This window comes from Hyperolius riggenbachi, chromosome 1 (genome assembly GCF_040937935.1).
Source record: "Hyperolius riggenbachi isolate aHypRig1 chromosome 1, aHypRig1.pri, whole genome shotgun sequence".
In the NCBI taxonomy this organism is placed as follows: domain Eukaryota; kingdom Metazoa; phylum Chordata; class Amphibia; order Anura; family Hyperoliidae; genus Hyperolius; species Hyperolius riggenbachi.
The window spans coordinates 105,219,812-105,239,371 of record NC_090646.1 but is presented as its reverse complement, the minus strand read 5'-3'; the positions used below and the strand labels follow the sequence as shown (position 1 = coordinate 105,239,371).

The 19,560-nt window shown below is 44.7% G+C and overlaps 1 protein-coding gene across 1 annotated transcript in view; it reads right to left on the bottom strand.

Annotated features, from left to right (window-relative positions):
• NCAPG (non-SMC condensin I complex subunit G) overlaps positions 1 to 19,560 on the bottom strand; it is an 86,277-nt gene that overhangs the window by 16,800 nt on the left and 49,917 nt on the right. Inside the window, exons 14-15 of the mRNA XM_068277881.1 lie at positions 8,105 to 8,374; positions 6,120 to 6,301 (exon numbers count right to left, since the gene is read on the bottom strand). Coding sequence (XP_068133982.1) covers positions 6,120 to 6,301; positions 8,105 to 8,374 — 452 coding nt within the window. The remainder of the gene's footprint in view (positions 1 to 6,119; positions 6,302 to 8,104; positions 8,375 to 19,560) is intronic.

Below are 19,560 nucleotides of genomic sequence, written 5' to 3'. Positions count from 1 at the left end.
GCGGTACACAGTAACAGAGGGCGCTGGCCATGGGCGTCCGCACAAAGGTGCAAAATGGGGCGGATGTGCCCCCCCCCCCCCTCCACCTAACATGTAATAGGCAGAGTGCCAGCAGCCAGCGTCAGACCTCCGATCAGCCGCCGTTATGTGGAAGTGACGTCACTTCCGTAAATGCAGCGCGGTGTCCAAGGGGGTACCATGCACTCGCTTCACACTGGTCGCCGGCTGATCGGAGGTCTGACATTGGCTGCTGGCACTCTGTCCATTATATGATAGGCAGAGGAAATGGCTGAGGGGGGTGACTGACAATGAGGGGGGGTGGGGGTCTGTCACTGGGGGGGGCGCACCTATTACTGGGGGGGGGGGGGGGGGTTAGTGGTCCCTGTCACTACCTAAAACTGGGGGGCACCTGTCACTAGGGGGGCAAACTGAGGAGCACCTGTGTCGGAGGGGCTCACAATCTAATCCCTACCATATAGTCCTAATCTAATGCTAAATTCATGTAAATTTGGCTCCACTCATGACCACACCCACATCCTGGACCATGTCACGCCCATTTTTCAGTTCACCACACAATTTGCCCCGCATACATTTTCTGTGGACACCCATGGCGCAGGAGAACAGGGGAGCGGTGGGCAGGAGGAGAGCCCACTAAACGTGCCTGCTGTCCCGTTTTCAAATTTTCGTTTGGGCTAAAGTATCCTTTAAAGCATACCTGAAGATGAAAATAAATAAATAAGATCTCTTACCTGGTGCTTCTGCCAGCCCCCTGCAGCAGTCCTACGCCCATGCTGTTTCCGAATGATCCTCAGTTCCACCGCTGCAGCTCACTTTCGTCCACGACGACTTGTAAATTGACGCTTACTGCACACCCTCCAATGCACTGGCGTGGCCAGGAGCGTCCTGCGCAGGTGCAGTATTAGAAAATCTCTACTGCGCAGGATGCTCCAGAAGATGCAGGCGCAGTGGACAGCGACTTCCTGAAGTGAAAGTGAGCCGCGGCAGGGGAATGGAGGATCGTTTGGTAACCTCACGGGCACAAGTCGGCTGCAGGGGGCTGGCAGAAGCCGACAGTAAGTGAAAATTATCTTTTTTTAAAATTTCATATTCAGGTCCAGTGGCGTAGGAATCACCATAGCAACCATGGCGACTGTTATGGGGCCCTTAGCCAGAGGGGGGCCCAGTGTATGTAGCCAGAGGCAATATGGGGGTCCGCAGCGGGCCCCCCTCCCTCAAAGTCATATCTCCCTTCTGTCAGAAGAACAGTACTCTGAAAAAGTAGGATCTGTCACGGCTGTCGGCTTGCTGAGTCACGTGCAGCAGGGGAGAGAGTTCAGCCAATAGCAGCAGCACCAGGCAGCCCACTAGCCAAATGCTGGTGCTGCTGTGGCCAGCCAATGAGGAGAGGAAAATTTTAAAAGAAGTCCCGCACTGATTGAAGAGGAAATGTGCAGCACAGACAGGTGTACCGATTTATTACCTCTGTCCTCCGTGCTGGCAACCTCCGCATTGCTACATTTAAGTGCATACAGTGTGGGCCTGCTGATCTCATCCATGCTCAGTGCTGCCTAGTGCCGGCCCCTGGAGGGAGGAGACCACCCATGTTGCAAGTTAGGAGAGGAGAACTGCACATACCAGCCCTGCTGCTGCCGACCAGAGGAGACCACATGCATAGGGAATTATTAGCCTGCTTGATCTGTGTGTATGGAAAGGGTGGGTGAGGGACTACAGGCCCAGCATGCCCAATGCTTGGCGTGTGTGTGTTTGTTTTGTGAGACAGTGAGTGGGGGACTACAGGGCCCAGCATGCCCTATGCTGGGTGTGTGTGTGTTTTGGTTTGCGAGAGGGTGGGAAAGTACAGGGCCCATGGCCTATCTTATCCTGTGTAAGCAGCCTCTATACGCTAGATAATCACTGCCCAGCTTGGATGTGTGTACTGTGTGTGTAGAGGGTGGTGGGGACTACAGGGCCCAGCATGCCCGGTTTTATCCCGTTTATGCAGCTTTTGTGTGTGTGTGTGTGTGTGTTGTGAGAGAGTGGGGAACTGCAGGGCCCAGCATGGCCTATCTAGCTTGTATAGGTAGCCTTTCTATGCTAGGTAATCAATGGACTGCTTGGATGTGTGTACTGTGTGTGTAGAGGGTGGTGGGGACTACAGGGCCAAGCATGCCCGGTTTTATCCCGTTTATGCAGCTTTTGTGTGTGTGTGTGTTGTGAGAGAGTGGGGAACTGCAGGGCCCAGCATGGCCTATCTAGCTTGTATAGGCAGCCTTTCTATGCTAGGTAATCAATGGACTGCTTGATGTGTGTATTTGGAGTGGGTGGGGAACTACAGGGCTCAGCATGCTTTGTGTGGGTGTTTTGGGAGAGGGTGGGTGGGAGGTTACAGGGACCAGCATCTCATCCTGTGTAGCCTCTCATGCTCCTGGTGGTGAGGCAGGACAGGTGGCAGCATAGGCTGTTACAATAGTAGCTGAAACTTGAGGTCCCCCTGGTTGCCTGAGTGGGCTTATCTCCCCACCCCCAGTTGCAACATATCCAGACAGACTCTGGGGCTCTCTCCCCATTGCTACCCGTAAGGTGCTCATTCTGAATTTTGTATGAAACAGACGGTTCACACCTGCGGTAAAGTGGTTAAATTGCCCATGTTGCTGCCTCTTGCCCTTGTGTCCCACGTCGTGTTCCTCTATTCCAGTCATTCTCAACCGGGATTCCGTGAGAACCCTTCAGGGGTTCCGTGGCATTTTGCCACTTCTGCGTGACAAAATAGTCCCTCTTACTCCTTTTTAATGGATAAAGTAGTCCTACTATAACTGATGCGTCTAGCGGATTAATCTAAGCTGCCGCGCATCACCAAGCCCTCTCATTGGGCTATTTATCTGTCCAGCCCTGCATACCTCTTAACTTCAGGGCATGGCTTGGAGCAGTTGTGGCGCTGTGCTGCTGCTGTTCGGGGATGGCGATTGTACAATGCTGGGTACTGCGCTGATCTTGGAGAGGAACTTTCTCGACTGCCTACAGCAGTGCCAGGGATGGCTTCCTAATCCCTGCTGTCTCTCAATCGCCCAATGCACCCCGCTCCTCCTCTTCCTCGCAGCCTTATCTCCATCAATCCAATGCACAAAGCTAGGGGTGGATTTGAAAAAACTCGTGAAAGGTACTTTATTTTCCTGTTTGCATTACTAATGTAATTTGTGAAGAATGATCCCTAGAGGCAGCCTGGCCACATTCTGCTGATTTCCATGCTTTTATTATTAAGTATTACTGGGTTCAGATGTACAAAGTTGTTGCCTTTCATTGTCAGGTTGAGCATATTTGTGCCAATGACATAATGAAATGAATTTTCATTATGTCTTCAAACTTTGTCCCTCACAATGGTGTGTAAGTTTCCTCCTTTATCCCTGACACCTCTTACTTTGCTAGAAAAGATTAGATCACAGTTGGCATCACCTCCCTATTATTGCTGGTGAGTGAGTGACTGCTGCTATGCTATGGGAGGTTTTTGATGTTGCTGGCCAAGGGGAGGCGGGAGACAGTGGGCCTTGGGTGCTAAAAACTACAAATCCTGCCCTGATTTCATGTATGTGGGGAAGCATATTATATTTGTGGGGGTAATTGCCACTTTTCATACACGAAAGGTGACTCTGGCATTTATATGTGAAGATGATTGCTGAATTTTTAATACGAGTTTTAACTGAGAGGTGTATCATATGTAATAATTGTAGGTAGAATAGAAAAACTTCCAAAAAGTGGCTCATAATTTTTATGTAAGGGTTCCCTGAGATCCCCCCAAAATTGTAGGGGTTCCTCAACTCTAAAAAGGTTGAGAAAGGCTGCTCTATTCTGATACTACTTCCTTCAAAGCCGACTGGAGGTGGTGACAAGGGTGCGTTAACCTCCCCTCTTGTCATAGCCCGTTTCATTAAAATCTCAGGATGAGCACTCTGAAGCTCATCCCTACCTGTAGGGAGGCCGGCCAGGAGGAGAGCACAAATCAGTGCTCACTCAGTTCTCCCCAAAGCAGACTGGACAGAGGGAACTAAATTTCTTGCATTGGCGCCTGGGGATAATCTGCACAAAACTTTGGTAAACTTGATCTGCGCAGAACAGCAATTTTACCATTGCACTGACAAGGTAGTTATCGTATTTACATTACCTCGGTAATTCAAGTTCTGCTAGGGTAATGCACATTGATCTGACAATGATTGCAACCTTATCAGTGTAATGGTAAAATTGCTCTCTGTGCACATCAACTTTACCAAAGGTTTTTTTTGTGTTTCCTGGTGAAGGCACAACTTTGTTTTTTTTGCAGTGGTCACCTGGGTGTTCATTGTATTGACAGAATCAGGTACTATGTGAAGTACAATTCCCTTATAGGGCGATCCCTGACCTTGGTGGATGTATACTTTATGCAGATAGAAGGATATGTGGATCTGAGTGCTGCTTTTGCTGGATTTTAAAAATGTAATACCAATGACTAAAGGTGATAAATGTAAGTTCTCTAGTGAAAATTAAGGAATAAAATTATTATTTTACCGGTACTTTCCAGATGTCATTTTTATGTCTGCTTTCTAGCGGCATGTACCTCCATATGCTGGTTGGCATGTGCCAATTGTCAGCCAGCTCCTTTATCTAGCCCCTAATTCCTGAATAAGCTTATTAGCTGTGGGAGTGTATACCTACATAAGGGTTTGCCTCCCTGTGACACTATGTGACCGAATTTACCGAAGCCCATTGACAAAATCCTTGTTTGGTAACTGTTCTCAATGCACTGAGGACATTACAATAGAAAAGGGGCATCCCCAACATCCCTTCAGATGTGCATGTTATACTGTCTCTGCTTGCTCTGACTCTGTTCCATTAGTCTTAACATTTTATTCAATTGCCACTGCTTACATGAACTGCCAAGAAGCATTACACATGCCCTGCTTACGTGATTTTTCCCACTAGTTTCCACTAGCTCCACTGCAATTCAAGCAGAAACTGCTGAAAGGTGGCAAGAAAACATATTATCCTTTTCTCTCTGCTCGTTGCCTGGGGGGTACAAAAACAAGACCCTCCCGCAGAGCCTGTGCTTCCTATCACGGAGGAGACTGGGGCTTGCAGAGGAGAGAGAACTGTCCCTATTGGCTCTCTGAGGCTATCAGTCAGAGGGATATCCACAGGGAAGGCATTCAAAGCTGGTTACCGACAGAGGAGAGCTGGAGGTAATCACCGCACATGATTCTGTGTGTTACCGAATGCTGTAACATTGATGAATTGACATTTACTGACTTGTGTTGAGGTATTTACCACACAAGTTGGTATTTAACCTCACAGCTCAGTAATTTGAGCTTTTCATGCGGTAAGAGCCTTGATGAATTGACATTTTCCTAAGTGCTTGGTAAAATCAGCTGTTTTCAGCATTACCGAATGCGATAAAGCTTGATGAATTGAAGCCTACAAGTGTTAAGGTAGCCATACACTGGTCGATTTGCCATCAGATTCGACCAACAGATAGATCCCTCTCTGATCGAATCTGATCAGAGAGGGATCGTATGGCTACCTTTACTGCAAACAGATTGTGAACCGATTTCAGCATGAAACCGTTCACAATCTGTTGTGGTGGTTGTGCTGCTGCCGCTCCCCCTGCCCGCATACATTACCTGCTCCGCCGGCGCGACTCCAGCCCCCAGGTCTCCGCTGTCTTCTCCGCTCTGGTCTCCAGGTCCGGCATGCTTTACTTCTTCCTGCCCGGCAGGAAGTTTAAACACTAGAGCGCCCTCTACTGTTTAAACTTCCTGCCGGGTAGGAGGAACTGAAGCATGCCGGAGACCAGAGCAGAGAAGAAGTAGCGGTGACAGCAGGGGAAGTCGCGCCGGCGGAGCAGGTAATGTATTGCCTCTCTATTGCGTCGGTCGTCGGGCACTCGAACGCCGCTAGCGACGCGCTCCCTACCCGCGGGCGATCAACGGTAATTTTCCGCACGGAGCAATCGACGGGATCGGACGAAATGGATCGAAATTCGGTGTGTAGCGCGAACGATTGGCAGCAGATTCAATCCCAGTGATCGAATCTGCTGTCGAAACGGCGGCAAATCGGGCCAGTGTATGGCCAGCTTAAAACTTCACACATCTTACCGGGAAGAATATGCAAACAGCGGGAAAAAGACACCCAAACAATGGCGCAGTTTTGTGTCCTCTTCAGTCACTGGATTGTACCAAAGAAGAACTAGACGTGACAGGAGCTTGGCACTAATCAGTCTTCCAGAGAACATAAGCTTAGCTAAGCCTTCTGCAGTTTCTGTCCTTATTTCTGTAACCTGAAACAATCAAAAGTGGACATTTTCAAGCAACATGTGAAACTAATTTATAGTACAGTGTGCAAACCAATAAGATGATGTTGTAAAGCTTACAGAACTACATTTGCTATAGTTTTAGAAGGGTGGGTGGGCTCATACTCGACTGACTCCAGCTCCACAGCCCTGGTGGAGTCGGTACAAAAATCATCCAACTGCAACTCTTCAGTTTATGAAACCATCGACTTCAGGTACCTTAAATTGCTCTGGCGCCTCGACTCCACAGCCCTTGAAGGGCTATGGAGTGTGTACAAAAATCATCCGACTCCTCAGTTTATGAAACCACCAACTCCAGGTACCTAAAAATTTCTCCAACTACTAGACTCCGACTTCACAACCCTACTTGCTATATAAACTTCTTTAGCAACTAAAATATTAAAGCAGGATTCAACTCCTTTTTAAAACTCTTGTACCTATTCTAAAGCTAACTACTGCAAGACTGAACCGCTGGTAACTGTCGAACAAAGTGTCCATGATCCTTACACTAAAGATCTTTATCCATGGGATGTGGAGAAGAACTAAAGATCGCAAGAAGATTACCAATGATAGGATCATTAAATGAAGAACATTGTTTAAAGATCTGTGCACACAGGGGACGCTTAATGATCCATTCGATCAGTCATGACGGTTTTTCAAAATGCACGAGTTTCATCGTACATTGGCCGTCTAAACAGCGATTACTGCTTTTCTTAAAAAATATAGTTACAGAATGTCAGTTGGAAGAAGATGAAATCTCGCTATAGGCATGGACAGTTTAGATTTTGTTGAAAATTAGTCTAAAAAGGCAAATCTTTGCTAGATCCATAAGCCCAGGAAGGCTGTAGACAGAAAAGGCATGAGAGTGATGTGCCATAGCATTGTGTTGTATTGGGTGGTACAAATCTTGTAGATACGGTGATGAGAGGCAGATCTCTACTGAGATTTAATCTATTATCGAGTAGTGTAAAGGTGGCCATCAGATTCGACCAAAAGATAGATCCCTCTCTGATCGAATCTAATCAGAGAGGGATCGTATGGCCACCTTCTGCAAACAGATTGTGAATCGATTTTAGCCTGCAACCGATCACAATCTGTGGAGCTGCCGCCCCCCCTGCATACATTACCTGTTCCGGCTGGTGCGAGTCCCCTGGTCCACCGCTGTCTTCTTCTCCGCCTGGTCCCGGCATCTTCTCCGCATCGGCTCCCGGCTGGCATCTTCTCCCATCACTTTCCGCATCACCGGTATAACTTTGTCACTCCAGTGACAGCGGAAGTTCAAATAGAGCGCCCTGTATTTGTACTTCCGCTGTCACTGCAGTGACACAGGAAGTTATGCCGAATGCCGTGATGCGGAGAAGATGCCAGCCGGGAGGTGACAGCGGGGACTCACGCCGGCGGAGCAGGTAATGTATACCCGCTGTATTGCGTCGGTCGTCGAATGCGCTATCGACGCACTCCCGACCCGAGAAAAATCTCGTTCTGTCAGCCGTGTGTGCGGCGATTCCACGGCCGTTTCGATCACTGTGATCGAAACAGCCGTATTTCGGCGGGAAAAATGTTTGGTGTATGGGCCCCTTAAGATAAAGTGATAAGTGAGACCACAGATTAAACCACCAATTTAAAATCTGCATAGGATTTTAGCAAACTACATCTACTACCAAACACTTTAACATGCAATTTTCCCATGGTAAGGTCTGATAATGCATCTTCTGAATTATTCTGTTCTCTGGTATTTCAATACATCGCTTTTCAGATTTGCCACACTGAAAATTATTGATGCTCGAGTACCTCACTGTCCAGGAAATCCGAGAACATCTTCAATATGGAATTCATAGCCGAGGTCTCAGTTTTAAATTCGTCATCAGTTTTATCAGAAGACTCTGGCTTCTCAGTTTCAGATGCCTTGTCAGTCCCCTCCTCTTCTTCTGTGTCCTCTTTTTCATGATTGATCTCTGAATCGTTAGTGGGCTTGAGAATTTCCAGTCCAAAGAGGAGGAGCAGATCAAACACTGCATTTATGGCGCTGGTCCTCACCTTGACTTCATCCAGCTGTGATATCTAAAAACCGGAAATAGTACAGCAATTACACAATATGACACTATCCATACAGATTACCGTAAAATGTCCTGTACAATACACAGACCACAGGACACTGCCTGCTTGCTGTGACTTACCCAGATCTTTTTAATTAGCAAATGTATGGTTCCTAAAGTAAATCTGTCCTGAAAATAAACTTATGAAATAATGAATTGTATGTAATATTATGATAATAAATAGAACATTAGTAGCAAAGAAAGGAGTCTCACGGTTTTCAAGTACAGGAAGTTATGTACAGGTAGTTCTTGGTTAACAAACGAGATGGGGCTGTAAGTTCATTCTTAACCTGAATTTGTTCTTAAGTTGGAAAACTTTACCTCGTCTGTCCCCTGTGCCTCCAGTGTCATCTCTGCCCCCTGTACATGCTTATACAAGTTTAAAAAATAATTTCTTTTCTTGGCATTTTTTAAGTCCAATTTGAATTTTTTTTTTTATTTACTTGTTCCCACAGAATCCATGCTGTTCGTATCAGCGGGTCGTTTGTAAGTCAGACGTGCGCAAGTCGGGGATTACCTGTGTGCAAAAGAGCTTTTCAAGCTAGTGGACCAACTTGGTCTAACTCAGTTCTGTTTTCAAAAGTGAAATCTGTGACTTATCATTTAGAGAGGGAAGCCTTGGGATCCTAATAAGGCTTCCCTCGGTTCTAACAAGCACCCCCCCCCCCCCTCACATTGGGGCCACACAGCTCCTCTTCCTGGTTTATGTGCATGCAATGGCCTTGCAGGTTCGCCCATGCATGTGCAGTAGCACAGAGTCCGTGGCTCCGTGCATGCAAGCTCAGTCGGCTATTGCGCGCACTTGAACCAGGAAGAGGAGCTGCCCATCCCTGATAGGATTAACGACAATGCATTGTCGCCAATCTTCCAGGGGGCCGCACTCAGCAGCAGGGGGCCAAGAAATAGCGAGGGAATCCTCAATAGGATCATGAGGCTTCCCTTTCTTTAGGCAAGTATCCGATTTTGTGTACCCGAGCTTTCGGCTCTGGTACACATTAAAGCGGACCTAAACTCAAGCACAAGAGACAAGGAAAGAGAAATCCACCGAATGTGTGTTTATAGAGAACAGCCTATCTAATTATCCCTTTTAGGCGAGTAATGAGCTAGTGTAATTTGAGCTGTCTGCCATATTATTCTGAGCCAATTTATAAACACAGGAGGTTAACCTTTTCTGTGCTCCCAGGATAAGAGGAAGTAACTCTGCAGAACCTCTGTATAAGCTGTAACAAGGAAATGTTTTATTGTAAGGTCATTATGCTGTTGCTTATCTTTTAGAGCAGAGAGGAAGTTCTGAGTTGAGGTCCGCTTCAAACAGCCAAGAAACGGTAAAACAGCTTGAAATAAGGTTTTACTGCAGGGAAGTTCAAATGGTTATTATGTCTGCTTGTTTTACAGCTTAAAATACAGAGCGTGAATTCTAAACTGCAACTGTGATGATACAATGTTATAAACAAAGCTATATAAGAAACAAAATATGAGACTCTTCTTTGCTTCTAATGTTCTATTTATTATCCGTACTAAACATACAATTCATCTCATAAGTTTATTTACTAGAATGTCAGGCTACAGAGATCTTGCGACTATGACCTTATGCATCCCTCTGCATATCCACGCTGGTAGGGCCAGTAGAGGAAGTTTTGATACAGGTTGGCTCTCAGGGAGTGAGGGGCACTGGGGTTAGAAAGAGCCAGTCAATTGACTGAACCATGACAGGCATCACCGTCATGCATGCTTTCTATGTTTTTTGTTTTTTTTTACATTTATTTATTGTTGGTAAAGGAACTGAGTGGAGCAGTACAGAGAAAACTTTTTTTGAATGGATAGTAAAGAAAACTCCCTATATGAATTTCTATAGATTACATTTCAGACAGCAAATGTAACATCTATACAAGTTTATTAGTCATTAAAGTGGTTAGTACCCAGCATTTCAACTTTGCTTTAAAGAGAACCCGAGGTGGGTTTGAAGAATGTTATCTGCATACAGAGGCTGGATCTGCCTATACAGCCCAGCCTCTGTTGCTATCCCAAACCCCCCTAAGGTCCCCCTGCACCCTGCAATCCCTCATAAATCACAGCCACGCTGCTGACAAACAGCTTGTCAGAGCTGGCTGTGTTTATCTCTATAGTGTCAGTCTGCTGCTCTCCCCGCCTCCTGCAGAACTCCGGTCCCTGCCTGCATCCCTTCCCTCCCTGCTGATTGGAGGGAAGGGATGGGGCAGGGACCGGAGCTGTGCAGGGGGCGGGGGAGCAGCCGAGACTGACACTGCAGATGTAAACACAGCCTCACAGCACGGCTGTGATTTATGGGGGATTGCAGAGTGCAGGGGGACCTTGGGGGGGGGTTTGGGATAGCAACAGAGGCTGGGCTGTATAGTCAGATCCAGCCTCTGTATGCAGATAACATTCTTTAAACACACCTCGGGTTCTCTTTAAAAGATTGCTTAGGGCTCTTTCACATTAGGGCAGATTTTCTGCGTTTCAACGCAAAGGATAAAGTTTGCGTTACCCAAGGTGAAATGAAAGTCCATAGACTTTCATTTTAGCTTTCACATATAACGCAGCCTTTTTGTGCGTTGCGTTCCACTGCACCCAGGTGCAGTTTTTTGGCCAACGCTAGCTTTATGCGTTACAATGTTAGTCAATGTAAAACGCACACTATGCGCGTTTTTAATCCGTTAACGCAGGCAATCAGTCCCAGATTGCAACAGAGGAACAATGTAGAAAGTTGACAAATAAAAGAAAAAAATTACCTGCGTTTTTCTATGTGCAGTAACGCATTGAAAACGGATTAAAAACGCACACTCACTGCAGTGCAACGCAGATCAAAACGCAGTAAAAGGCATACAACAAAACGTATGCTTTGAGCGTTCTCCAACGCAAGCTCTGATGTGAAAGAGCCCTTATGCCAGATTTTTTTTTTTTGATTTTTTTTAGCAGAAAGTCACTGAATGGATTAAACATGACATTTTAGTGTTGCATTTAGCTAGAAATCCTCCTTGTGCTGAGGTTTAGATACAAATGTATCTATTTACAATGTAAATAAACAAACACCTCTCAGAGAGCACAGAGGGCTTCCCAGACAGGCTTTTCAGAGGTCTATTTGCATTCCAAACAAATATACATTTGTATCTAAACCTGAGCACTGATGCGGATTTCTAGCTAAATGCAAAACTAAAATGTCATGTTTAACCCAATCAGTGAATTTCTGCTTTAAAAAAAATCTGGCATAATAGTTTCTAAGCTGTAAGCAATCTTTTAAAGCAAAGTTGTAATGCTGGGTGTTAGACCGCTTTAAGGATGTTACAGTAAACCTGTAGGAAGAAAAAGTTTTAAAAGGCAGACTATCTAAATAGAGTGAAGCCTCTGGAGTCCAGAGGCTTCCTCAATCTTCTTTGACCTTTCCGCTGTTGGGCGATACACTCCTTACCACTGTGGCTTTGCTCCTATCAGGGTACAAGTGCGGCCATACTGTGCAGGGCCATACTGTGCAGGGCCATACTGTGCAGGTGCAAACCTAACTGACTCAGTACTGCCACACTCGTACTCAGACAGGGGTGTGGCCATGAGCAGCATATTCACCACATTTGTGGAATAGGTTTTAGAGGAAGCCAGCACTGCAATGGAGGGGTGTAAGGAGATCGGAGATGTCTCTGGGTTATCCGAAGGTAAGTTTGTAGGTATACTTAATTTTGACTTCAGGTACGCTTCAAAGTGTCAGAGAATTTAAAACGGAATATAACCCTGCATTTCAACTTTGCTCTAAAACATTATTTACAGCATATTCTATGCAACCAGCATTTTTTTTTTACTAGACCAGCATTGGAAGGGTTAAACACAGAGGTTTAAAGTTCCGTGGAGAGATATGGAGAAGTTCAGATAGATACATTTAACTACATAGAATGTAACAAGTGATAAATGTTACACACTCTTTGGCTGTCCTCCAGCTCCTTCTCAGTCAGAGAGAGTGAGTCACATGCCACACTTAAGATACATTTATGTAAACAAAATGTATATGTAAGCTTCGGATGCGTCTGCAGTTCTGTCCAGGAACTTTAAAGCTCTGTGTAACCCTTCCAATGCTGGTCTAGTAAAAAAAAAAAAAATGCTGGTTGCATATAATATGCTGTAAATAATGTTTTAGAGCAAAGTTGAAATGCAGGGTTATATTCCGCTTTAATGTTGACTGCACACAGCCGTTAAACCTTGCTTTGCACTGGAATTACAGGACCGGGGTCCGATTGGCACTGCACCGCTATGTCGCTACTTGCTGGCTGCCTCTTCATCCTCCTTAACAGCCACTAAGACTTATTTTGGGGGTGGGGCTTATATTTTGAGCATGCTAAAAATAACAGCTAGGGCTTATTTTCAGGGAAACACGGTAGCTGTTTTTTCACAAGCCCCCAAGCTGTCTGGCAACACAGCTGAGATGCAGAACTCTGATATGAGCAGAGCAGGTGTCTTATTAATTCCACAGAGATCCTGGAAGATGATTTCACACTGCAGACTGTAGAGTGTTTCAAAATGTATTTGAATCAACTCAAATTACGGCGCAGGCATTTTCTTAATTACTAGTTATATAAATATCTAAGACTTCCATTTGTAAAATGTAATCACACTTTATAGAGAGAGTTTACTTAATAAGCCGTAAAAAGGCGGAAGATTTCTATAGTACAGAACTGCCTCTGTTGCCGTGTTTACAGAGTTCACACTTTATATCATAATTGCGTAAAACTGCTTAGCGCTAAAACAAATATCAATCTGGCTAGAAATAAACTTAAACTGGACCTGAACTCAAAACTTCCTCTCTGCTCTAAAAGATAAGCAACGGCATAACCTTTAAAGTAAAAAAACATTCCTTTGCTACAGTTGATACAGATAATGCAATCAATCTGCAGTGTGCCTACTTCCTGCTTTTATGGAAGCAGACAAGGTTAACATCCTGTGTTTACAAATTAGCTGCTCTGCCGAGAAAGCTGAGATTCCTGAGCTGACAGCTGAGATCAAATTACACTTGTGATTAGTCACATATGAGGGGAAATTAGACAGGCTAAACGCTCTAAATCAGCCTCTCAACCTTTTTACCTTGGATCTACCCTGCAAATAATTTTTGGATCTCAAGGAACTTATTGTTCATTTATTGTGCAAGAGGCATAAACGTCAAAAGTAGTTCTGGACTTTTATTTCACAATCCTCTATTACAGTGCCCCTTATTATACTGTCCCCTTATTCTAGTGCTTTATATTAATGTGCTCATTATTATTCTAACCCCCAATGTAGTGCTTCTTTTTACAGTATCCCCTATTATAATGTACTCTATCATACTTACCCCACGATGGGGGAAAATGCTAAGGAACCCCTGCAGAGTACTCAAGGAACCCTGGTTGAGAAAGCATGCTCTAAATACATACAGGGTGCATTTCTCTGTCCTGTGCAAGAGTTCAGCTTCACTTTAATAGCATAAAAACAAACAGGAAGGGTTGGTGTACAGTATAAGCATTAGAAAACGCAGGACCTGTATGCCACAACATTTGATGCAGCAATGTGTTGTGAAAACTCATTGCACACTAAAGCCAGCATACAGCAATGACGAGGGCTGGTCTGAGGAATCACCTTTTGCCTTGACCTCTCAGTCCATAGCTGTAGGATGTGCTGGGAAAACAAGTCTGATCCAAGGGAGCCTCATCCTCAGATCTACTACCACCAACCTTGGTGCCCGATGCTACAGGACCCCTCTAGAGGTCTAGTGGAGCCCATGTCTCAATGGCTCTAGCTCTATGTAACACTAGGCAGGTACTTTTAATGTTTTAGCTGTTAAATCGGACCTGAACTCTTGCACAGGTCATACGGAAAACAGAGAAATGCACCCTGTATGTAGAGTTTAACCTCTCTAATTCCCCCCTCATCGGTGACTAAGCACAAGTTGCTGCCACAGCAGAGAGCTAAATTAGTAAACACAGGATATTAACCCACGAAAGCAGGAAACAGACACCGCAGATTCATTGTAGGATTTGTATCAGCTGTAAGAAATAAATGTTTTTAAAGCAGAGAGGAAATTCTGCGTTCAGGCCTGCTTTAAGAGCATACAAGCGCATCTCAGTAAATGATAACATTGAGACGTTTATTTCAGCAATTTAATAAGTGAAACTCATAATATTGATTCATAGAGCGCAGAGTGATGTATTTCAAGTGTTCATTTCTTTTCATGGTGAGGATTATGGCCTACAGGCAACGGCAATCCAAAATTCAGTATCTCAGAAAATTGGAGAAACCCAAAAGAAAAAAGATTAATACAGAAATGGCATACTGAAAAGTATATCCATGTACACATTATATCAATATTTGGATGGGGCTCCTTCTGCATAAATTTCTGCTTCAATGCGGCATAGCATAGAGGTAATCAGCCTGTAGCACCGCTGAGGCATTATGGAAGCCCAGAATGCTTTGATAGAGCAGGCTTTGGGTCTGGTGTCTCATCTTCCTCATTACAAAACCCCATAGATTTTCTATGAGATTTAGGTAAGGAGAGCTTGCTGGCAAACCAAGCTCAGTGGTCATTAAACCAGGTATCGGAAGGGCGTGGCTTGCGCGCTGGAGAGGAAAGACGCAGCCTAGCTGAGCTCCCGTTGTAAGAGCAGTGTATCGGCCCAAAGCAAGCGCTAGTGTCCAGAAATTCCGAAGACAATGGAGGAGGAGATGCCACAGGAGCTGGACACTACAAGGAGGAGGAAGAGAGGCTCTCCGCAACCAAGAAAGGTCACGGATTTCTTCTCCGCCCGCTCTCCCAAAGACAACAAACAGGCCCAAGATGGCGCCGGTGCGGCCGCCCAGCCCATCCCTCCGCGAGTCAGCAGCACGGATACGGGTCACGCAGAAGACACAGAGGAGGATAACACGCAGCTCCAACAACTCTCCCCGTCGGACAGCCCAGCCAAGTCGAGACCAAGACGAGACTCCTCCGAAGCGGTAAGGCAAGGGGACCAGCCACCGCATAACCAGGGGGGTACCCTACCAGCATTTGAGGCCTTCCCAGCCTCAGAAACTACTGCTACACAATTTTTTATAAAAGAGATCCTGATCTCATTCCGATCATCCCTTATGGCTGACTTTGCCTCCATCAATGCGGAATTACGTACAGAAATAGCATCTATCGGAGACAGGGTAAGCTATGCAGAAGATAAACTCAGTGAGCTCACTAGAGAGCATAATGTTATGGTAGATACTTCTCAGGCCCAATCAGAGGACATTTCATGGTTGAAATTAAAAGCGGCTGATTTGGAGGACAGAAGTCGTCGCAACAACCTTAAATTCAGGGGAATATCAGAACAGATACCTACAGCAGATCTTAAAAAATACTTACAATCGATAGCAAAAGTGGTCCTGCCTAACTCTGCGGACTTAGAACTTACAATAGATCGGGCCCACCGCATCCCCAAACCATCCCACCTTCCTGACTCGGTACCAAGGGATGTCCTAGCAAGGTTTCTCTTTTACAACATCAAGGACGATCTAATGACATATATACGGAAATCAGGCTCGCTGCCGGACCCTTACTCTCATATTCAACTTTACTCTGACTTGTCTGCCCCCACGTTAAGCCAGAGGCGTGAATTGCAACCACACACCAGAGCACTCCGGGCTGCACAAGTCCCATATAAGTGGGGTTTTCCCACTAAATTGATCTTCACTTTTCTTAGTAAACAATATGTGATCTCTAACCCAGAAAACGGCTTGAAGCTTCTCAAACAGCTACAGATACAAATACCTGATAACCCTGTTCCTCCACGGCCAGCAGGCTCTGCATCTAAGCTGTCTCCTGCATGGCGTCAACAAAACAATCGTTGAAGGGCCACGCGCAGATATGATCTCTTCATCCCTGCTCCAGCGAGGCCATTTTCTGTGACTCACACAGGTTCTTGTGCCCTGCTATACAGTGAGATTACTGAACTATGTCTCACTCTTCATGTTCTTTTTATGTGTTCAGTCTCAGTGTTTATCGATTATGCTTATTAAGGTTAATAGTTACTAATGTTATTCGGATTATTTGTACTTCTCCATCAGATTTAGGCAACCTTACCATGACCACTTGGGCTGGTCCTGTCCTAGCCAGTTACGAATATGTATCTATCAAGATGTATATGTTACTGTATATCGATTTTAGTATTGCACCATGCCTATAAAAATCTCCTCTTTAAATGTTAGGGGATTAAATTCTCCCTACAAAAGACATCTACTGTGGAAGGAGGTCAAGACGCAGGACTCCCAAATAATTTTTGCCCAGGAAACTCATCTTCTAGAAAGAGATACGCATCTATGCGCTAATCCCTTATTTCCCCTGATATTTCACAGCACCTTCTCAAAAAAGAAAAGAGGCGTCCTGATGGCCTTCCACAGGGATCTTAAAGTAGAAACCTCTCTTGTGGATTTAGACCCCAATGGTAGATTTATTATCTTTATTGGTAGAATAAATGAAGAACCCCTGACCCTGGTAGCCGTATATGGCCCAAACTCAGGGCAACGCCCGTTTATCCAAAAACTTTGTGCAAAAGTTAAACAAATCCAGATAGGCCATCTCCTCTTAGGAGGTGACTTTAATGCATGTTTATCTTCACTAGACTCCTCTTCAAAGTCTCCCCACAGAACTACCTTTATTGACAAACAAATGTCCTGGTTTAATTTATATGATCCATGGAGGATACAACATCCCACAGACCGTGACTATACGTTTTTCTCTGGGGTACACAAAACATACTCAAGAATTGATTTCTTCTTAGCAGATAAAATCATCTTGCAGAAAGTAATGGACACCTCTATCGGCTCTAAACTGTGGTCAGACCACGCTCCAACCCACATAGTGTTAGATGACAAGCTATCGGGGTCTAAACCATTTTTATGGAGACTAAATGGTTCTCTTCTGTCCGATGCCCCATTTAGAACAAAACTCTCAAATGACATTCAAGAATTTATTCAGCTAAATCTCTCTCCTGAGGTAGGTATCGAATCTGTATAGTCAGCCCTTAAAGCATTCACCCGAGGTATACTAATACGCCAAGGCTCCTACATTAAAAAGGTGAGACAACAGCAATATAATCTGTTGCTCTCCCAACTACAAAACACAGAGAAACTCCACAAACAATCTCCCACCATAACTCTGGAAAGAGAGCTTTTCTCCATTAGACAAAATCTTGCTAAACACCTTCAATCTAATTATGAACATATGCTTCAGAAGGCGAGGCTAACTTTCTACTCCCAATCTAATAAAGCGGGTAAGCATCTAGCTAACCTACTGAAGTATAAACAGAGTAAATCCAAAATTCATTCGTTATGCCACCCTCTTACTAAAGAGCCGGTCTCGAACCCCAAACAAATAGCAGACCTATTCTGCGACTACTACGCCGGCTTATACAACTTACATACGGACTCCCAGACCCCCCAACCCAACTCTGAAAAAATAGATGCCTTCTTATCTGAAATTAACCTTCCGAGTTTATCCCCACCACAATTAGATAAACTTAACGCCCCCTTCACAGAAGCAGAAGTCATAACTACGATAAAAACTCTCAAAAGAAACAAAGCCCCAGGCCCAGACGGGTTTTCTAATGAATTTCTAATATCCTTTTCAGATAGCATTGCAGCACTACTGTCAGAGGTATTCAATAAATTTGCCTCCTCAGGAAACATCCCAGCGGAGTTTTTAGAGGCAATAATCACAGTACTGCCCAAGCCAGGAAAAGACCCAACCGCCACCACCAACTACAGACCAATATCCTTATTAAATTCTGATACTAAACTATACGCTAAACTATTAGCCAAAAGATTAATGGAAATTACCCCCCACCTATTGTCTCAAGACCAAGTGGGTTTTACAAAAAACAGGCAGGCATCAGACGCCACGAGACGTATGATTGATGTTCTGAGACATGTGGAGCTATGTCGGGTGCCTTCTCTGCTCCTAACTTTGGATGCGGAGAAGGCATTCGACAGGGTCCACTGGCAATTTTTACGCGCAACCTTAATCAAATTTGGCTTATCTGGCACAATCTTATCCGCCATCATGGCATTATATACTGCCCCTTCTGCCCGGGTTAATGCTGCAGGTTTTATCTCCAAAACATTTAAAATAACAAACGGAACTAGACAGGGATGCCCGCTGTCCCCCATAATTTTTGTTTTAATTATGGAAACCATAGCCCAAAAAATACGCTCTAATAAATTAATCTCCGGAATAAACATCGACAACTCAACACATACCATCAGCTTATTCGCCGATGATGTTGCATTGATATTAACTAATCCCACGGTTTCTCTACCTCAAGTTATGCAAGAACTACAAACATTTTCCGAAGCCTCTCTCTATAAATTAAACCAGAGCAAATCCCTAATATTAAACCTAAACCTCCCCCCACACACCAGTCAGCTTTTAAAACAAAAATACAGATTTGCCTGGGCAGAGGGGGCAGTATCATACCTAGGTATTAATCTTTCCAGAGCCGCCTCAGAACTATTCAAACACAACTATGTTCCCCTACTTGCAGAACTAAAAAAGGAATGCTTGTCCATGTCCAAGTTTTGGCTATCCTGGTCAGGGCGCATAGCTGCTTTCAAACTTTTCCTGCTACCTAAAATCTTATATCTATTTCGCACATTACATATACCTATAAACAAATCCTGGTTTAACGATATTAAGAAATGCATTAACAACTTTATATGGAGTGGAAAGAAAGTACGTACTCCATACCATATAATGACGCTACACAGATCTCAAGGGGGAATGGGCCTCCCTAATTGTGAACTTTATTACAGAGCCGCAAACTTGGACATGGTCCGGCAATGGTGGGACCCTGCTTCTCCTAAGCCTTGGGTTATACTGGAAAAGAATTTACTAGGATGTAATCTCAGAACTCTGTTATCTAGTATTCTTGTAGGGGCTAAACTCCCAACATCACCATTCCTATCTATTCAATCAGCCTTGAAATCATGGGAAAGCTTTATTAAACATCCTCCCCCCTCCCACATCAAAACAATCCCCCTCCCAACTAATATAGCAGTCCTCGAACATTTTTCCCCCAACTTAAATATGTCGACATGGTCTAGGTCGGGGATTATTTATTTATCCGATCTATTCTCCAATAACAGTCTCAAATCGTTCCAAAC